This window comes from Myotis myotis, unplaced genomic scaffold (genome assembly GCF_014108235.1).
Source record: "Myotis myotis isolate mMyoMyo1 unplaced genomic scaffold, mMyoMyo1.p scaffold_m19_p_11, whole genome shotgun sequence".
Lineage (NCBI taxonomy): Eukaryota > Metazoa > Chordata > Mammalia > Chiroptera > Vespertilionidae > Myotis > Myotis myotis.
Genome location: NW_023416315.1, coordinates 30,143,554 through 30,162,736, shown reverse-complemented (window position 1 = coordinate 30,162,736; position 19,183 = coordinate 30,143,554). Strand labels below are relative to the sequence as shown.

The following is a 19,183-nucleotide window of genomic DNA, read 5'->3' as shown; positions in this document are numbered from 1 at the left end:
TAAAACATATGAAAGGTGAGTTACTCTGTCTAAGGTGTAAAAAAATACCCTGAACTCTCAGTCTCACATTACCTACCACTGGACTTGAGGCATCTGTACAGAACCTGATGCTTCTCAAAACAGTTTTTAAGAAACATTAGGATTGGGTAATGCAGAGTAATCTAGAAAATACTAATAACAGGAAAAAGCATTCAAGGAATGTTTTTGAGCATGTGTGGTACTTAAAATCTTGAAGAATAATTATAAATTAGGTGTGAAAAGAATTCACAAGGAAACATTTTATACTAGATTATTCTTTATCGAGAATAGAGCTAATCAGATAAAGTCATATTCACTCACATAGAGAGGCAATTTCATACAGTAAATGTTAAAGGACATGGCTTTAGGAGCAGGCTGATTTGGAATCCCAGGTCAACCACTGCTCTCTATATAATCTCCTTCCCTTAGTGATCTCATTTTAAATGATGGCTTTAAGTTCCATCAAAATGCCTTTCACTTCCAAATTCATATCTGTCTTCTGTCCTAAATTGTAGATTCACATATCTGTCTGCCTACTTGACATCTCCATTTAGATATCTAACAGGATCAGAAATTTCTCTCCAAACCTTACTCACGGAGATCCTTCTCCATCTTTTCAATTGCATGAGTCAATCATTTTTGAGGTGTCCCTGAAGTCTCACTTCTAATCTAGCCATCTTACATAAAATTATAGACAACCCCAACCCTCTGCCTGGCACTCCTTACCTTTTTTCTCTCCATTGTCCCATATTACTTATAAACTAGTGCATTATATGTACAGAGACAGGGACTCACTTTAAAAGTCGTTGTACTGCTCAAAGTTGTTGTAATACTCAAATTATCTTGGACAGAGAGGGAGTTAAAATGACAATGAGGAACTGATTACAAAATAATCAACAGGCTTGAGCCCAAAGTGGGAAAAAGACAATGGACACACACACACACACACACACACACACACACACACACACACACCAATCAAAAAAAGGGAATTAATTGTTATACACACACCATATAGTTGTGTATAGTGCACAGGTGTTGTACAGTTTATTCTTGTGCTGATTATAAGAAGGAGATACTGCAAATAAGAAAGAGTAGGAAGAGGGAGAAGCAATTGTGGTAGGTTCAACACTGGTTTACTTTTAGGTATCTCAGTATCAAGTTCCCCTCTTTGTCTTGTGTTCGGAATATTACAAACTACATTTTTTTTAATCTTCAAGTGATCGTTTTTTTGAAAAGTTTCCTCAAAGAACAATTAGGGACAATGTACCTTTTGTTTAATACACTTTAAACAATTGTTCTGTTTTTCTACTTATTGGTTCACCTGGGGATAGTCACCTGTATCTTCACAGCTCCTGCATGCTAAGAAGTTGCAGTTTCTCTTAAACTTGATCATATGCACTAAAAGTAAACCTATGGTGTGGGTGATGACAAAGACAGAGTGCCTAACCACCTCTATTTGAAGTCCCCTAGGACTCGGGTTAATTAATGAGACTCATCCTAAGGTTATACATGATCTATTACTTCCTCTAATTAGAAATAATAATCCTGATCATTATGCTGGTTAGCTGGAAAGAAGTAAGATGAATGTGCTTAACTATGATTAATAGTCTTCTTTAAGCCGTGTAGATCTCTTCTGTCACTGAGTTATATGCAAACTGGAAAGCAACTCAATATTTTTAATGATATAATTTTTTTAAACTCACAAAAAGTAATTTTCTTGTACATCTATTTACCTTTTCTGATAAACAAATATTTTATTATTTTAAAATTGATTACCACATGAAAATGAATTATTTTTACCATTTTGTATGAAATAGCTATCCAAGATTTAAGCATTTTACCTTTTTAAATGTTATCCCCAAAATTTTCTGTTAATACCTATGTGTATCATGTCTTACTACATTCTACTGATATGAAACAGTCTATTTTACCTAATTATGAAGTAATACTATTAAATTCAAAATATTATAATGATGATTGCAATAAGTTATATTTATTTGCCACTGTTTTGTAAGGGCCGATGTCTATACTTTGCTTCTTGACAACTTTCCCTGATATTTTTATATGCCACAGAAAGTGTGAAAAGTTATTGTCTGGCTAGTGGGGTGAAACTCATAGACATAAAACGTTAATCGTCTACTGTTTTTACTGTGACTTATTTAGTTGGAATAAGATTGAATATTTACAATTATTTTTGAATAAAAAATGCAACTTATACTGACATGTCAGTGTAAAGCTTCTAAAATACTGCACACACATTTAATTTTAGTTTAAAGTCTGGGTAAAGTATGGTCTGATTATTCAAATCTTAGGAAACTGAGGGGAAAAAAGGTATCATTCTAGTACATACATGATTTTTATTTAAATCTGCAAAAGTAAATGGAAGAAAAAGGTGGTCAGGAATTTCGCATTTATATGCCTGTTAAAATGCTGTAGCCAACGAGATGGGGTACGTTAAAGTGAAAACACATAATAAATTCAGATGATCCTCATTCAAAACTCAGCTTTACCAATGACTAACTGTGAGGCCCTGAACATAATTTGACTTCTGAACACCAATATGCTCATTTCAAAAGTATTAAATAATTATGATATTTATCATATTATTATTGAGGAAAATTAAGAATAATATTTATCTCATATGTTATAAAGCAAATTCACTTACTACACCTAAAATATTACTATAGTGCCTAGCATAAACTTTTTAAAAACAATGTATATTTTCCTTTCCTGTTGAGACGTGCCTAGCCAAGTGTGAAACATACTTAAATGAAAAAAGCATCATAAATGATTAATCTGACCATAATGTCACTCTGTTAATCAGCTATAAAACTGATATGTTGATAAATTAATAAAGATTTTTCAGAAGACATCTTCAGAGCTATTCTGCACATTAAATAAATGCATTGATACCTTGACATATGCCCCTCTAAGAAGAGCACAGCAGTAACAAATATGAAAGATACTAAAATTTATACTTTAAAAAATCATACCTGCAGTCCTTGTCCATCCACAGTGACTGAATTGGCTCTTTGCATTTTGTTCTTGTCAGTCACTTTGTTTGGCTGCTGGGAACCAACTTTTTCCTTTTTCACTGTTGCTTGTCTTTCCTGTAATAAAACAAAAAACTATTTAAAAAATGTTGAATCATTTTACTAGAAGGGGCAACATATAGATTTTCATGGCTACAAATTTGGGCCCAAATTACTAGTGACTGATACAAAAGCAGTTACTTTCAACTGGCTCAAACTACTAGTAAATGAGAGATGCATGATCAAAATATCAGTTAAAGAAAGAATGTGAAAGAAAACCAAATTGTATTATCTCTATGGGCCCACTTATGACTCTATCAATAGTTATTTAGAAACACTAAAGCTGATTTTTTCATAAACAATGATAAAGATATAAATAATATAGGGTTATGAATTAAATATTCATAACAAGCTCTAAACATAATGCTTATAAATAAAAGCAACATTGAAAATGAATTCATGATAGACTTTTAAGCTGCTATGAAGTTACTATCAAGAATGGCATAAACCTTAAAACTCACATTCCATCCCATTGAATCTCTTTGTTCACCATAATAAAAAAAGTTTGTTGTAGTTATCCGCTTCGCTTTCTATTTCCTCTCCTCTTATTCTCTCTTCAGCTCACCTCAATAAGCGCTATCATCATTAATTTACAAATCAGCTCATAGCAAAATTATCAATGACCTTTTCATCGCCACACCTGTTTATCAATCTTCATCTTCTCAACCTTTAAGCAGCAATGGACAGAACTAACATCATCTTTCCTATTGAAAGCTTGTCTCACTGGGCTTCCAGGTCATCTCTCTCTTAGCTCTCTTCGTACTTCACCCACTGTGCCCTCATAGGCTCTTTTGCTGGTTCCTCCTTCAGCGTGGCAGTCCTTAACACTTAACCTCATCTACACCCACTCCCTAGGTTAGCCTCATTTAATCCAAGGCTTTCGATTTCAATTCTATCGGGAAGACTTCCAAATTTGTTTTTCCTGTTCATATTTCTCTCTTGAACCTTAATACCTACACACAAATGCCCTTTCTATCTGTCCACATGGGTGTCGAATATCCATATCAATCCCCAAAGGGTTGAAAAGTATATATTTTTTAAAAATTTCTGTCTAGCCCCCTGAAAATAAGTCACCACTTCCATCATTATAGGAGTTAAGCCATCATTGTGCTATTTGCCTATTGTAACCATAACCAAATGGATCAATTCAATTTCAACTTTGCCTCCATACAATCAATTCTCTATACAATAGCCACACTCATTCCTTCCACTCCAGCTACACTCACTTCAGTGTGCCTTGGCCACAAGATCATGCTCTTAATTCAGGGCTCTTGCAATCACTTTGCACTGTACTAGAAAGCTCTTATTTGTTGAACTTGCTCCTCAATTACTTTGGGTTTCTGGTCAAATGTCAGATATGGTTCTCTATTCCCTTTAGCCTCCTTGTGAGTGTCATTTAATACAACCTGAAATGTTATCAATTTCATTCATTTAATTCCGGTCTTCCCCTGCTTGATAAAAGCTTCATGAGAGAAAGGACTTTGTGTGTTTCATTTTTCTACAATAGAACCTAGATCAGTACCTGCCAAAAGTCAGGATAAATGGGGAAATACATGAATTTTAACATCAAAACAAAAATAAATTAAGTGCTTTAAGAATAGGCATATAGATCAATGGAATAGAATAGAGAGCCCAGAAATTGGCCCGAACCAATATGCTCAATTAATATTTGACAAAGGAGGCAAGAACATACAATGGAGCCAAGATAGTCTCTTCAATAAATGGTGCTGGGAAAATTGGACAGATATATGCAAGAAAATGAAACTAGACCACCAACTTACACCATACACAAAAATAAACTCAAAATGGATAAAGGACTTAAATGTACGACAGGAAACCATAAAAATTCTAGAAGAATCCAAAGGCAACAAAATCTCAGACATATGCCGAAGCAATTTCTTCACTGATACAGCTCCTAGGGCACTTGAAACTAAAGAGAAAATGAACAAATGGGACTACATCAAAATAAAAAGCTTCTGCACAGCAAAAGAAACCATGAACAAAACAACGAGAAAACCCACTGTGTGGGAAAACATATTTGCCAATCTCATATCTGATAAGGGCCTAATCTCCAAAATTTATAGGGAACTCATACAACTTAACAAAAGGAAGATAAACAATCCAATCAAAAAATGGGTAAAGGACCTAAATAGACATCTTTCAAAAGAGGACATTCAGAAAGCCAAGAGACATATGAAAACATGCTCAAAGTCACTAATCATCCGAGAGATGCAAATCAAAACAACAATGAGGTACCATCTCACACCTGTCAGACTGGCTATCATCAACAAATCAACAAACGACAAGTGCTGGAGAGGATGTGGAGAAAAAGGAACACTTGTGCACTGCTGGTGGGAATGCAGACTGGTGCAGCCACTATGGAAGACAGTATGGAGTTTCCTTAAAAAACTGAAAATGGAACTCCCATTTGACCCTGTGATCCCACTTCTAGGAATATATCCCAAGAAACCAGAAACACCAGTCAGAAAGGATATATGCACCCCTATGTTCATAGCAGCACAATTCACCATAGCTAAGATCTGGAAACAGCCTAAGTGCACATCAGTAGATGAATGGATTAGAAAACTGTGGTACATCTACACGATGGAATACTATGCTGCTCTAAAAAGGAAGGAACTCTTACCATTTGCAACGTCATGGATGGAACTGGAGAGCATTATGCTAAGTGAAATAAGCCAGTCAATGAAGGAAAAATACCACATGATCTCACTCATTCATGGATAATAGAGACCATTATAAACTTTTGAACAATAATAGATACAGAGGCAGAGCTGCCTCAAACAGATTGTCAAACTGCAGCAGGAAGGCCGGGGAGGGTTGCGGGGCAGGAGGTAGGGGGGTAAGAGATCAACTAAAGGACTTGTATGCATGCATATAAGCATAACCAGTGGACATAAGACATTGGGGGATAGGGGAGGCTAGGGGACTGTCTAGGGCGGGGGGATAAAATGGACACATATGTAATACCCTTTGTAATACTTTAAGCAATAAAAAAAAAAAAATTAAGTGCTTTAAGCATGATATTGAGAAAGATTCTTCGCCATGTCTAGGCTCAGGGAAAAAAAAAAAAAATTGTCCTGATCAATTAGTAATGTTTTCCATGTGTGCGTGCCTAAATGATTGAATGCCATTTTCTTATCACTTATTCAGATATATATTTCCTAGATTCTGTATTTATTTTTAGAGTACTATTTCAGTTCTGTAATTTAGGAAAATGTTTGTAAGTGGACTTAAAGGTAAAACTTTTAAAATATACCCGGGACAGATGACTTCGAAAACGTTTTGAACCAAAATAAGTGTTAATCAGGGTAGATAATTTACTTAGCAATTTCATGGTGCACAGACACTACATATATATATATATATATATATATATATATATATATATATATATATATTTGTGTGTGGTTGAACATGTATGCTACAACAGGATGCCTGAAATTCAAATTCTTTGGAAAATAATGTACTTATATATAAGCATAATTTCTGGCAAAAATATTGACATTATAAAGATTGATAATGCTTTATAAGATTATAAATTATAATTTTGACCATAAATAGTTAAGAGTATAATGCATAGAAAGAGTTAATTATAGGATGAGGTTTGGACTAAAAAAGCCTGAGATGAATCCCATTAATGCTACTTAAATATTCTGCAACCTTGGAGAACTTATGCCTCCTCTTTCTCAGAGTGTGTAAGGATTAGCAGAGAAAGTACAATGTCCCAATGCTCTGCCTGTATTATGAATACTGTAAAATGAGCATGGGTCTGCCTTTAACGTGTTCATCCATATTCCCATTATGCAAAGTGTTTGTTATATTTCCAAATGTGTGTGTACACGCGCGCGCGCGCACACACACACACACACACACACACATATATATGGAAATAGTTATATTAGCATCGGTTTAGGTAAGTTAAGCTCAATGTTTATATTTGAAAATCTACAGGTTGTGCTAAAAGTTCAAAAATGGAATACTATGAGTAAATATGGGAATAGCTTCTTCCCAGGTCCTTACATACAGGTTAATAAAACACGATAACAAATGCTATATAAATATCTATAATGCGAAAGATATACTTAAGTATCTTATATTCTAGCATTCCTTTATAACTTATATATTGCCATATAACCCAGCAATTGTCATTTAATTTCTAAAGTACTTAGGTTATGGGAATTAAATATAATTTGAGTTGGCTTGTCTCATTGTAAGTAGATATTTGTGACCTTGCTATTTATAGATGTAGTTCTGGAAAGTTAAGACATGAATGTCTGTAAAGAGTTACTGTACCACCTATTAGCATTATTTTATCCTTGGCTGTGCATAGAGTTAGGGGAATTTCTTCGTGGTAAGAATCTCCAACTAGCATATAGCAGTTGATTAAGTGGCTTGATGTCTCTCCAGGGCATCATCCCTCTGAGTAAACTGTGGCTAAGACTAAGCAAATCCTTTTTGTAACAATTATAAAATACAGGGTGGGGCAAAAGCAGGTTTATAGTTGTTTGCATAGAAATTAATGCAAAAATAAATAATACCAGAATAAACTCTGTTTCGTATATTCACAACTGTAAACCTACTTTTGCTCCCACAATGTATATGAACAAATTTTAAAAAACCTAAATTAAATTTTCAATCAATAAAATTTCATTTTTGCGATCTACAATTACAAGAAAGAGGAATATAACAAGTTTAAAAATTTTCAGTATGTCATCTAGAGCAGTGGTCGGCAAACTCATTAGTCAACAGAGCCAAATATCAACAGTACAATTGAAATTTCTTTTGAGAGCCAAATTTTTTAAACTTAAACTATATAGGTAGGTACATTGTTATTAACTTAATTAGGGTACTCCTAAGGCTTAGGAAGAGCCACACTCAAGGGGCCAAAGAGCCGCATGTGTCTCGAGAGCCGCAGTTTGCCGACCACGGATCTAGACAATACTAAAATGGTAAACATTTGTTTACACACATACATACTCAGAAGACCAAGTGGTTTCTTTGTTTGGGGAAAAATGCTTACTGCATTGAATTTGTGGAATTAATCAAGCTGAAAATTTTACAACAGAAGAGACTCAGGACCATTTAATTTTCCAGGGCTTTCTTTTTATTATACTTATTTGTTTTATGTTTATTTCCAAATTTTGTAGCACTCTCTCTGAGATACTCAGTATATTTTATTTAAGCGGCGTAAACTAACAGGAGGGTAGTCGGATACTTTTCATATTTCCACTGAGAAAATATTTACTTCTGTCCTATTTTATATGAGGGGCAGGAGAGGGTGGGGAAAGGCATGTTTCCAAATCTGCTGTCCACAAACATCTCACTGATCTGTTTTGAGGGTTAGTTAACCCTGACTATCAGAGCTCTACTGGGATATCTGAGTTACTCTCACTGTTGCAGTTATTAAAAAACTGTCAGGAAGAGCTCACGGACATTACTGTGCATCACTGTTCAGAATAAAATAGCTCTCTGATAATAGGGGGCAGTGCTCATCACTCCACCTTCAGGATTTTGTTTTCAGTTTGGGGCCCTAAATAACAAAATAAATTGGTTATAATTAAGACAAATTTTGTTGTACCAGATAAATTATCCCAGATACAAAAAGAGCTGGACAATTATTGTTATAATCAATAGAAGTTATTCAAACACTGAAAAGAGCCACTCTAACCTCCAAAATATGAAAGAATATAGAACGTATAACTACATCTAAAACACAGGTATTGATATTTCAGCATTTTAGAATATCAATCATTTGTGTTTGCTATGTAGACATTTTAAATACAAAATTCAATGTTTTGTGATCCTTGGACTCTACAAGTAGCACAAGAGATCTTAACTGGGGAATTTATTGTATTAGAACTCCCAAGAATAATCACCATAATGCACGCAGAAGAAAAGCTACAAAGACCATTCACAGAGAACAGAACGATGAAATAAATGAGATTAAAAAAAAATAAAAAGACCTCACTTTAAATATGTGCTCTAAAAAAATCTTTGCCCGTATCATGCTGATTCTCAGATGTTTTTCGTATCTGTTCATGGCCGAAAACTGCTTTCACAAAAGGGATGTTTACCGCTATCAGCCTGCTGGGATCGATCACTCACAAGCTGCAAGCAGCAAAGGATGATTCCCTGGAGCACAGGGTTTTCTTCTTTTTGTCCAGTCTCAGCATGAGCGACAGGCAGCAGCAAAGCACCTCCATTGGTACAAAGCCACAGAGAAGGGGAGGGGCTGCTTGGCTGCCAACAGCCTCCTTCAAAGAAATCCTGCAACTCACCTTCTCTGCTGTTGCACCACTTGACTGAATGGAGACTCAGCCCTTTCTGCCACTAGAGCTGGGCCGCAAGAATTTCCCAGAAACTCTCGAATTTTCACCCAAGGTGACCCTTGGATAGTCATAACATAAAAAACTCCCCGAAACAGAAGTGTCACCATGTCATTGGGTCTTATAAGGGTTATGATCTCCAAGAAACCAGCTTACTGACAGTGGCCAAGCTATACCTTTGATTACTGTGACCCTTCTATGGGATTTGAACATTTCTCTGCCCAGAGAAACGATTTCATTTCAAAAATGGCAAATTCTCTGAATCCTGGGGCAAGTTATTTACTTTCTCTAACTCAACATTTAACACATCTATAAAATGAAAAGTTTCATGTGATGATAAACTGAGAAAATGTGAAGTACTGGCATTACATTGGCAGTCGATAGATGGCAGTCATTTTTCAAATATAAAACATAGTGTTACATGTCATCAGTAAGTTTAAAACAGGTATGCTGCTTGGGTCGTAATAGATAAAAGTGGGCTCTGTGAAGGCCAATGCCAAAATCATGTAATTTGGGCTGCTTACTGGCAAATGGTAGTGCCATTATAAAACGAAATGTGTGTATGTGCCTGAAATTCACTCACGCTCATTCCCTTTGTAAACCATACTAATTGAAGCCACAGTAAGCCGAAGGTTAAAAGAGGGCGCAGGACTCTTCTCTCTGCACATTCATTATCTCTTTCTATCAGTTGAGTTAAATGGTCAACATAGTCATTCCTGAGTATTAACCAATCTGTTTATTCCAGTTCCAAGTAGATTTTATCTTGTCATTGTAACTGTAAACTTAATTATTACTCAAGCCATTGAATTGTGTGTATAAAATGGGTTGGTCTATGAAAATAACTTGTATGCTTTAAACAGACAGACTAACGAGGGGTGTGTGTGTGTGTATTAGTCAAGTTGGGTTTGGGCACAATGACTGTAAAAGCATGGAGAATTACTAATCAACATTAAGATTGTTATTTACTACAAATTGATCCATAGATATCCTTGACTTTTTGTTATACTCTAAAACAAGTGAAAGAAATTGAAAACAGTTGCTTTCACTAATATTTGAATATCTTTAAACAAAATAGGAGCACTTTTGTTTTACTTTAGAAAAGAAAGACTCATGACACAGACAATAGTACGGTGATGGCTGATGGCTAGAGGGAGAGCGAGAACAAGGAGATAGAAAAGGGTAAAGGGGGGATGAATGGTGATGGAAGGAGACTTGACTTAGAGTGATAAACACACAACACAATATACAGATGATGTATTATAGAAGTGTACACCTGAAATCTAAATAATTTTATTAACTAACTAGAGGCCGGGTGCACAAAAATGTGTGCACTCGGGGTGTGGGTCCCTCAACCCGGCCTGTGCCCTCTCCTAGTCTGGGACCCCTCAGGGGATGAACACCTGCTGACTTAGGCCCACTCCCTGGGGGATCAGGCCCAAGCTGGCAATCAGACATCCCTCTGGAAGCCCAGCAGCCCTTGGGGGATGTCCACTTATCAGCAGGGAGCAGACCTAAGCTGCAGTCGGACATCCTTAGTGCTGCTGAGGAGGCGGGAGAGGATCCTGCCACCACCGCTGTGCTGGCATCCATCAGCCTGGCTTGTGGCTGAGCAGAGCTCCCCCTGTGGGAGCACACTGACCACCAGGGGACAGCTCCTGCATTGAGTATCTGACCCCTGGTGGTCAGTGTGTGTCATAGTGACCAGTCATTCCCAGTTTTTCTGCTGTTAGGGTCAATTTGCATATTACCCTCTTATTCTATAGGATAGAGGCCTGGTGCATGGGTGGGAGCCAGCTGGTTTGTCCTGAAGGGTGTTCCAGATCAGGGTGGGGGTCCCGCTTGGGTCCCTGGCCAGCCTGGGTGAGGAGCTGATGGGTGTTTTCAGGCTGGTCACACCCCCTTCAAGTTGGGGTTCCCCACTGGGTGCCTGGCCAGCCTGGGTGAGGGGCTGATGGCAGTTTGCAGGCTAGTCAAGGCCCCCTGAGTGGAGACCCTCACCCCATGGAGGTTTGGCCAGCCTGGGTGAGGGTCTGATGGCTGTTTTCAGGCTGGCCACACCCCCTTTAGGGTGCGGGGTCCCCACTGGGGTGCCTGGACAGTCTGGGTGAGGGGCTGAGGGCCGTTTTCAGGCTGGCCAAGCCCCCCAGCAACGGAAGCTCCCAGCCTCTCCTTTTTCTCTTTTTTTCTTTTTTATTCTGGGATTTATTTACCTTCTATAATTGAAACTTTGTAGCCTTGAGTGGATCTCAGAGCCCATCAGGGTGGGTGGGAAGCTTGGCTTCCTCCATCGCCAGGGGAACCAATCCTCCTGCTCGCTCCAGCTCCATGGCCATGGCCGGCTGAAAGCAGGTATCTGGGGTTTATTTATCTTCTATAATTGAAACTTTGTTGCTTTGAGTGGAGCTCAGAGCCGGCCGCAGCAGGCGGGAAGCTTGGCTTCCTCCATCACTGGAGCAACCAAGCCTCCTGCTTGCTCCAGCTCCGTGGCTGCCAGCCGCCATCTTGGTAGGGTTAATTTGCATATAGTTTCTCTGATTGGCTGGTGAGCATGGCTTAATGCATAGCAAAAGTCTGGTCAATTTGCATGTTTGTCTTTTATTAGTGTAGATAAATTCAATAAAAATTTTTAATTGATAATTGAAACTTATGGGTGTGAAGACTGATAAATTCAAGAAAAACCATGCCATTTTCCAAATAGTGACTATGCCCTCATAACTTATCAAAAGTGTAGCCAATGAATATTTATTTGCATATTATAAGTAAAATGTTAAAGGTATGTATATATCTTTCTGTATAAACTTTAAACACATTTTCAGTTAACCAATAAGCAATTAAGCAATCGTTCCTGATAGTACAACATTAGGTTCTCTCTCTCTCTCTCTCTCTCTCTCTCTCTCTCTCTGAAAATATGTTAAAAGAAAAAGAAAGCCATGTGTGAAGATTTTTTAAAACTTTATAGCAGAAAACTTTTTAAACAAAATTTTTAAGTGCCTATTATGAAAACAACAATTCTGGTTCATTTATTCAAACTATATTAGATACATTATATGGTTGAATGAGAGGCTTTTGAAATTAACAAATCTAAAGAAAAAACTTTAAATTTTAAATACAGTGCCTATGTTCACTTGGTAGGCTACAATATGGGCAAAAGCAAACTCTAGGACAGTGATGGCGAACCTATGACATGTGTGTCAGAGTTGACGCACGAACTCATTTTTTTGGTTGATTTTTCTGTGTTAATGGCATTTAAATATATAAAATAAATATCAAAAATATAAATCTTTTTTATACTATGGTTTCAAATATCAAAAAATTTCCATATGTGGCATGGCACCAGAGATAAGTTAGGGTTTTTCAAAATGCTGACATGCCGAGCTCAAAAGGTTTGCCATCACTGCTCTAGGACCTAAACAGATAAAATTAATTCTTTTATGCTTAAATAATTAGACCACAAGTTTCATTTTTCTAATACCTTTGTTACTTGAGTATGTAGTTTAACATATCTCTTTTATAACAATTATCATAATGGTATCAACTAACTTAAACAACTTAAAGCAGTTTCATATTTCCTGTAGATCAGAAACATATTTCAAGCATATCTCCAAGTATATTTTCAAGTAATATCTCTAGTTAGAAAATGAAATTTTTTAAAGTCTCCATGAGGACATCTCCACCTTTTAGAATACTTTTTAGGGAGGAGTAGAAAGAGCTTATTACATTTTTTGTGTGCAATTATGTTATCTTCTAAAAAAAATTCATACTCTAATATGTTATACTCACATGCAATAACTAATATTTTCCTAAGAAGTGGATGGAAACTGTAATTGTATGGAAACAATACCATTCGAGCATATCCTTCAGAGATGGTAACCACTGAACAGGATTTTGTCACAGAACACGTGGCGGCTTTGCTGCATTAATGCACAGGCAAAGCTAGCACTTCACTGAAAATAAATGTGGCAACACCTGCACTTATTTTCAAAACAAGTCATTTATTCTGTAACTATATTTTATTAGCATGGTTTTCCATGTGATGTCACATGCTAAATAATTCATGCAGGTGTACTGTTTTAAAGGGATGAGCACGTCTTCCCCCCCCCTTTTCTTTTGCTCAATCCCTCCACCCTAACCCCCCCACCCCCCAAAAAAGGAGAGAGAACTCAAAGATATAGACAACAGTGTACTGGTGGGGGCAGGGAGAAGAAGGAATTGGGGGATAAATGGTGTTGCAAAAAACTAAATAAAATAATTTTACAAAATAAAGGGATGGGCACTGCAAATGAACAAGTTTCTCAACACGTTATCATTGAAAGCTGTGTTTTAATGGCTCGGAGGATTTGCATTAGGTTTTCTGTAAGGTATTTATATTTTAACTGGACAAATAAGAATCCCGCTACGTTTATACCTTGGTCAAAATTCTTTGCAACATGACCTTTCTTTTTCTCTGTATACTATACTTTGTTTCACATAACTACTTGCTTATCTAATGTTTGTCACAAATGTAGATTGAAAATGCTTCCTGTCTATCCCATCATGAAAATCTAAAGATCCCCGAGGATATGAGAAAAAATAAAATATATAAATTAATATTAATAGGTCACTGACACAAGCCACAATCCCTTTAACAATACAAGGTGTATAAAAGACCTCTAGCTGCAAGTGTGAAAACCTTTTTTGCTTACTCACCTCAGGGACTGAAACTCCTGATGTGGGCAGATTCTGTTGAAAAAGAGAAATTCATATTAAAGCGGGAACAAAAGTCAAACTGAAAACAAATATCAATGAAGGTTCTTATACAACTATTCTCCTGTGGGGAAAAAAAAATTAATAAACATGAAATACATTTGTTGTCATAATCTGTCCGATTACATTCATTCACTAAATAAATATCTTTTTTTTTTAAATATATTTTATTGATTTTTTACAGAGAGGAAGGGAGAGAGATAGAGAGTTAGAAACATCGATGAGAGAGAAACATCGATCAGCTGCCTCCTGCACATCTCCTACTGGGGATATGCCCGCAACCCAGGTACATGCCCTTGACCGGAATCGAACCTGGAACCTTTCAGTCCGCAGGCCAACGCTCTATCCACTGAGCCAAACCGGTTTCGGCTAAATAAATATCTTTTCACAAAATAAGGAATGCTCTAATACAGAGTCAGATTGTAGAATCACTTATCCCAAATAGAATTTCATCCGCTCAAAGCAGAATGACCAACATCATTGGCCAGCTTCACCAACTTCTCTGCAACAACACTGATGTATTGTAGAATAAGAACTCATCTCCAGGTTCCATTATCTTTTATAAACAACTCCAACTCATTTTTGAAGTTGCCTGTTTACCCAGCCCCCTTTTCCATTTTCCACTCCAACTCTCATTCCTTCCTTAAAATACTCAGTGTCTTTTTTATGTAGCTATAGTTTATGCTGTTGTTTTGATTTTGTGATTCTCTGGAAGAAAAAAATTATTAATCAGTAAAAACAAAAAATATAATCAGTAAAATAAGAAGCAAGATTTTTCTTGAGAGTAATTTTTCTAATGAGGTTGAATACACTGAAGCTAGTTTTCATGAGAGTGAATCCTCAATGACCACCCCTCCCCCTCCTTTTCTGAATCACATTGGAAAGGTTTGCTTCTGGGAAGAAACAGATCAAAGGTTACTGAATTCCAAAAGCATGTGTCCTGAGGGCCTGAGAACACAATTGGAAGAATAGACACTCATCATATGAGACAAAGGTTTCCAATAGTGTGTGTGGCGGGGGTGGGAGAGTAGGAACCTTGGGTTAGACGTAAGGAGTTCTGCCCGGCTCTGACGGCTCAGTGGTTGAGCATCAATCTATGAACCAGAAGGTCACGGCTTGATTCCTGGTCAGGACACAAGCCCAGGTTGCTGGCTCGATCCCCACCCAGTGTGGGGCATTCAGGAGGCAGCTGCTCGATTCTTTCTCACATTGATGTTTCTATTCTCTCTCTCCCTCTCCCTTTCTCTCTGAAATCAATATATATATATATATATATTTTTTAAAGCCAAGGGTCCCTAAAAAAGAGGGAGTGGGGAGTATATTCCATTTTCCTCCCCAGGACCAACAAGCTATGTGAGGAGGACTTTGAATAGATCCCAAAAATAGGTCTGAAAAATCTCAGTACATAGTTATTAGTTGATATTCTTACCAGATAGAGCTTCAGAGCAACAGCAAGAACCAAAAGAATAAATAGGTATTTCTGATTTAAATGAGGCCTTACAGGGCTTCACAGCTGCTCAGTGTACGGATGGATTAGGAGGATCCAATGCACCCAAAAGGATCCAATGCACCCAACAGAAGGAGAAAGGGTCTAGGACCGTCCTAGAGAAAATTAAGGTGTCCAGGAATACAAAAGAAGGATCAACTGGAGGATAAACTTGGTTTAACTATTCCATTAACAAGAGAACCCTGTGGAAGTGACTGTTGTTATTTCTCAAAAGGTTTGAAAGAACTTTCATTGAAAGCTTTCTGATTTGAGTAATATTCTTGACTTAAGGAGTCCAAGTCCATCTACATACACATTGGGCAATGGGTGGTGGGGAAAATATTTGTCCTAGTTTCAACTTGTCAGCCTGCTACTCTCCTTTCTCAGCTTTTGGTTGAAGCTTAGATCTGAATAAACACTTTTAAGACATGAATGCATACTCCCATCTCTATTATAATATATAAATGTTTGTTGTCCCTCAAATCCATATTAATTGCCTTAGCCTATGAGTCCTTACCTATCCAATGCCATGGACCAGGAAGAGTCCTGGAGACCCTCAAGCAACCAAACTAAGACACCCATCAAGTGACCTTCAGGGCATAAGTCATAGATGCATGCCACCTTGGGAAGAGTTTATATTAACTATACATATGTCTGCACAGAACAAGGCAAGGAAAAGGCACGGGGAAAGATTATAGTTGCTAGAATAACAACCAAGTGCAATGCAAGAATTTCAAATAGACCCTATCCACCCACCTCTACCACCAACCCTCCCCCCAAAAAAACTATGAAAGGCATTTTAAAGATAAAGCAAAGACTATGCCATGTTGGATGATAAAAATTTCATTTTAAGGCATCACCACCCTCCCAAAACACACCAAGGGATGAAATTGAGCCCTAGTTGCCACTTTCCCAGCACTTGTGTAGAGAATTTGTAATTTACAGATATTCATGTGAGCAGGCCTCTTCCTTCTAGAGCAGTGGGAATGTGGGTTATTTACTGAGAGCAAATGAGGCTGGCAGAGAGAGAGAGAGCGAGAAAGAGAGAGGAGAGAGAAGAAAGTAGTGAAATAGTAAAGAGTTTGTCACTACTTCTCTGAAAATGGGAAAGCAGTTGGCTAAGGATGAGTAACAGGATCAAGCAAAACTGAGGGCTCAGCCTGGCTAGAAGTCAAAAATAAGTCAGACAGAAAGCCACCAGCTTTGAGAAGTTTCTTTAGCAACACTCAGACTCTGTTTGACAGCAACACTAGAAATGCACTCCAAGAATAAGGATGATGAAACTCTATTTGAGCTCACTTGCAATTAAGATCTATGAGCAATGGGTATATAATAAATTACACGCCCACCACTATCTTCTCCCTGAGTTACAATAAGAAAACCATGATATCTAGGTAAATTGAAAAAGAAGCAACTGGTTAGAAAACTAATTCAGCTATTATATTACTTCATTTTTATTCTTCTGTATATGATTTTTAAATATCAAGGATGAGCAGAGTAAATGTTTTAGTTTTTTTTTAAATTACCATGAGTGTATAATTCTAAATGTAATATATTTTTAATCAGAATTAATACAGGAACTGTATGTTTGTATTTAATCAAATGTGAGGTGTGACTGGAGAGGAATGTGATTGATTTTATTTAATCAGTATCATTTTAATATTAAATAGAATACACAGTACAGATAATTAGTTTAAAAGATGCATTTGCCTTCAGGGCACTTGTTAAGTTCAACCTAATATCCAAGAATTTTTAAAAATCCTATTATTCTAAAGTATTGAGATATCTCTTGTCTTCATATTTTCTAACATGTAATCATTTTAAATTGACAATTTAATCCAAATTGTCACAGGACAAAGAAAAATCTTTGCTGGAGAGATTATTAAGCTTTGACTTAGTTAAAAATATAATAAGAGAATAGTACTCACATTAAAAGGGTCATCAGTTATTTCAAGACTAAAGTACAATTAAGAGAATTATATCTCATACCTATATAAGAACGTTCCTATTTTTAACAAATTTGCTTTCAGGTTTTTTATTTCATTTAATTCTTCCACTAAACTGATATTTACTCCATTTCTCAGAGCAGGAAACTAAGAATCAGAAAGATTTGATGACTAACCTAAAAAGATAAAGTTAGTGACAGAATCCAAACAGAGTGCTTTTTATGTCCCAGGTTTTATTGAATTCAAACAACAGCAGGTTCAGCAACAATAAAAATGTTTAAGTCTGTTTGTGAGGCTCCCTCCTGAACAGGCCCATCATTTCCCTTGTATTCCTGTGTCTCTATTTTTTTAAGTGATTTGGAAAGTAAATAATTTAAAAAGGTGTAGAACACAGCAAAGCATGCAGTAACCACAATGTCTCTCTGTTATGCCTGAAAGAATTAGCTTGATATCAATATGGATTAATTGAACAGAATAACTTCAGTACACTGGTAAGTTAAATAGGCCAAAAAACAACAACAACAAAAAAAAACCAACAACAACACCCTATTTTCAATAGTTTCTTTTTCTTACATACAATCAGATACCTCTGGCATCAAAGAAGAGAGAGACAGGGAGAATAACAGGTTCCGGCAAAGAACAACCGCCTTCCTACAATGGGATATTGCCTCAGCCTCAGGCCAACTTGTTCATGCTCACAGATGATAATAAAATGTATCAATGACAATGCTGAGGTATAGAAACCAAACACGTTTTTTATTTCTATGAACTTTACTTCCACATCCCAGCTTCGCAAGTTGTTTAACCTTTTCTGATTTTGCAGATCCGGAAGTGTGTACACTCACATATATGCACACAATACAAATTTTAAAAACAAGTGAAATCAAAATAATTGTACTACCACTGTCACTGTCTTTATTAACATCTTTAATCAATGATTATTTCAGTGTATGGCATACAGCTCACTTAGAAAAATTACAAAATGTTTTACTTTTCCAGTGGCACTTTGACATATCTAATCAAGTATAACCAACAAAAATAAAATATTTTAGAAAATACACATGTTATAATCTTATCGAGGAGCCCTTGCCTAACCACTTCTCACTGGAGCCCGTTTTTAAGCTCGAAGCCACTTAAATTGAATGGTAAAAAGATTTGTGCCTGAGATGACTTTACTCCCCTTGTAATCGCTCAGAAAAATATTCTATTCTTACTTCTGTAAATGTGGTGATTTGTGCGTGTTTGCAGAGTTTTGGTCAGGGATGTGGAAGAGGAGGGAGAGCGAGGCTCCCTCCCGAATGGCTCCCTCAGGGCGTGTGCACGGCTGTGTCCAGAAGGGAGCACACAGAGCCTGCAGGGAGGTGTGCCTAGGGCGACGGACATTGGGAAACTTTAGGGGCAGCAAATGTTCTCAGTGAAAATGTTAAAACTGTCTTTTTATGGAGATATCCAAATGATTTCAAACATAGATTTCTACATATTAAAGCCATCAGCCAGAATCACTAAAATCCTCTCTAATGTTACTATTTATTGTTCTACCTACTGAAT

General features: G+C 36.8%; 1 protein-coding gene across 3 annotated transcripts in view; it reads right to left on the bottom strand.

Annotated features, from left to right (window-relative positions):
* The window catches only part of DGKB (diacylglycerol kinase beta), a 527,879-nt gene that overhangs the window by 324,947 nt on the left and 183,749 nt on the right, over nucleotides 1-19,183 (bottom strand). For all 3 annotated transcript variants that reach the window (XM_036328013.1, XM_036328012.1, XM_036328014.1), the window contains 2 exons: nucleotides 14,147-14,179; nucleotides 3,015-3,131 (listed from right to left, as the gene is read on the bottom strand). In XM_036328013.1, coding sequence (XP_036183906.1) covers nucleotides 3,015-3,131; nucleotides 14,147-14,179 — 150 coding nt within the window. The remainder of the gene's footprint in view (nucleotides 1-3,014; nucleotides 3,132-14,146; nucleotides 14,180-19,183) is intronic.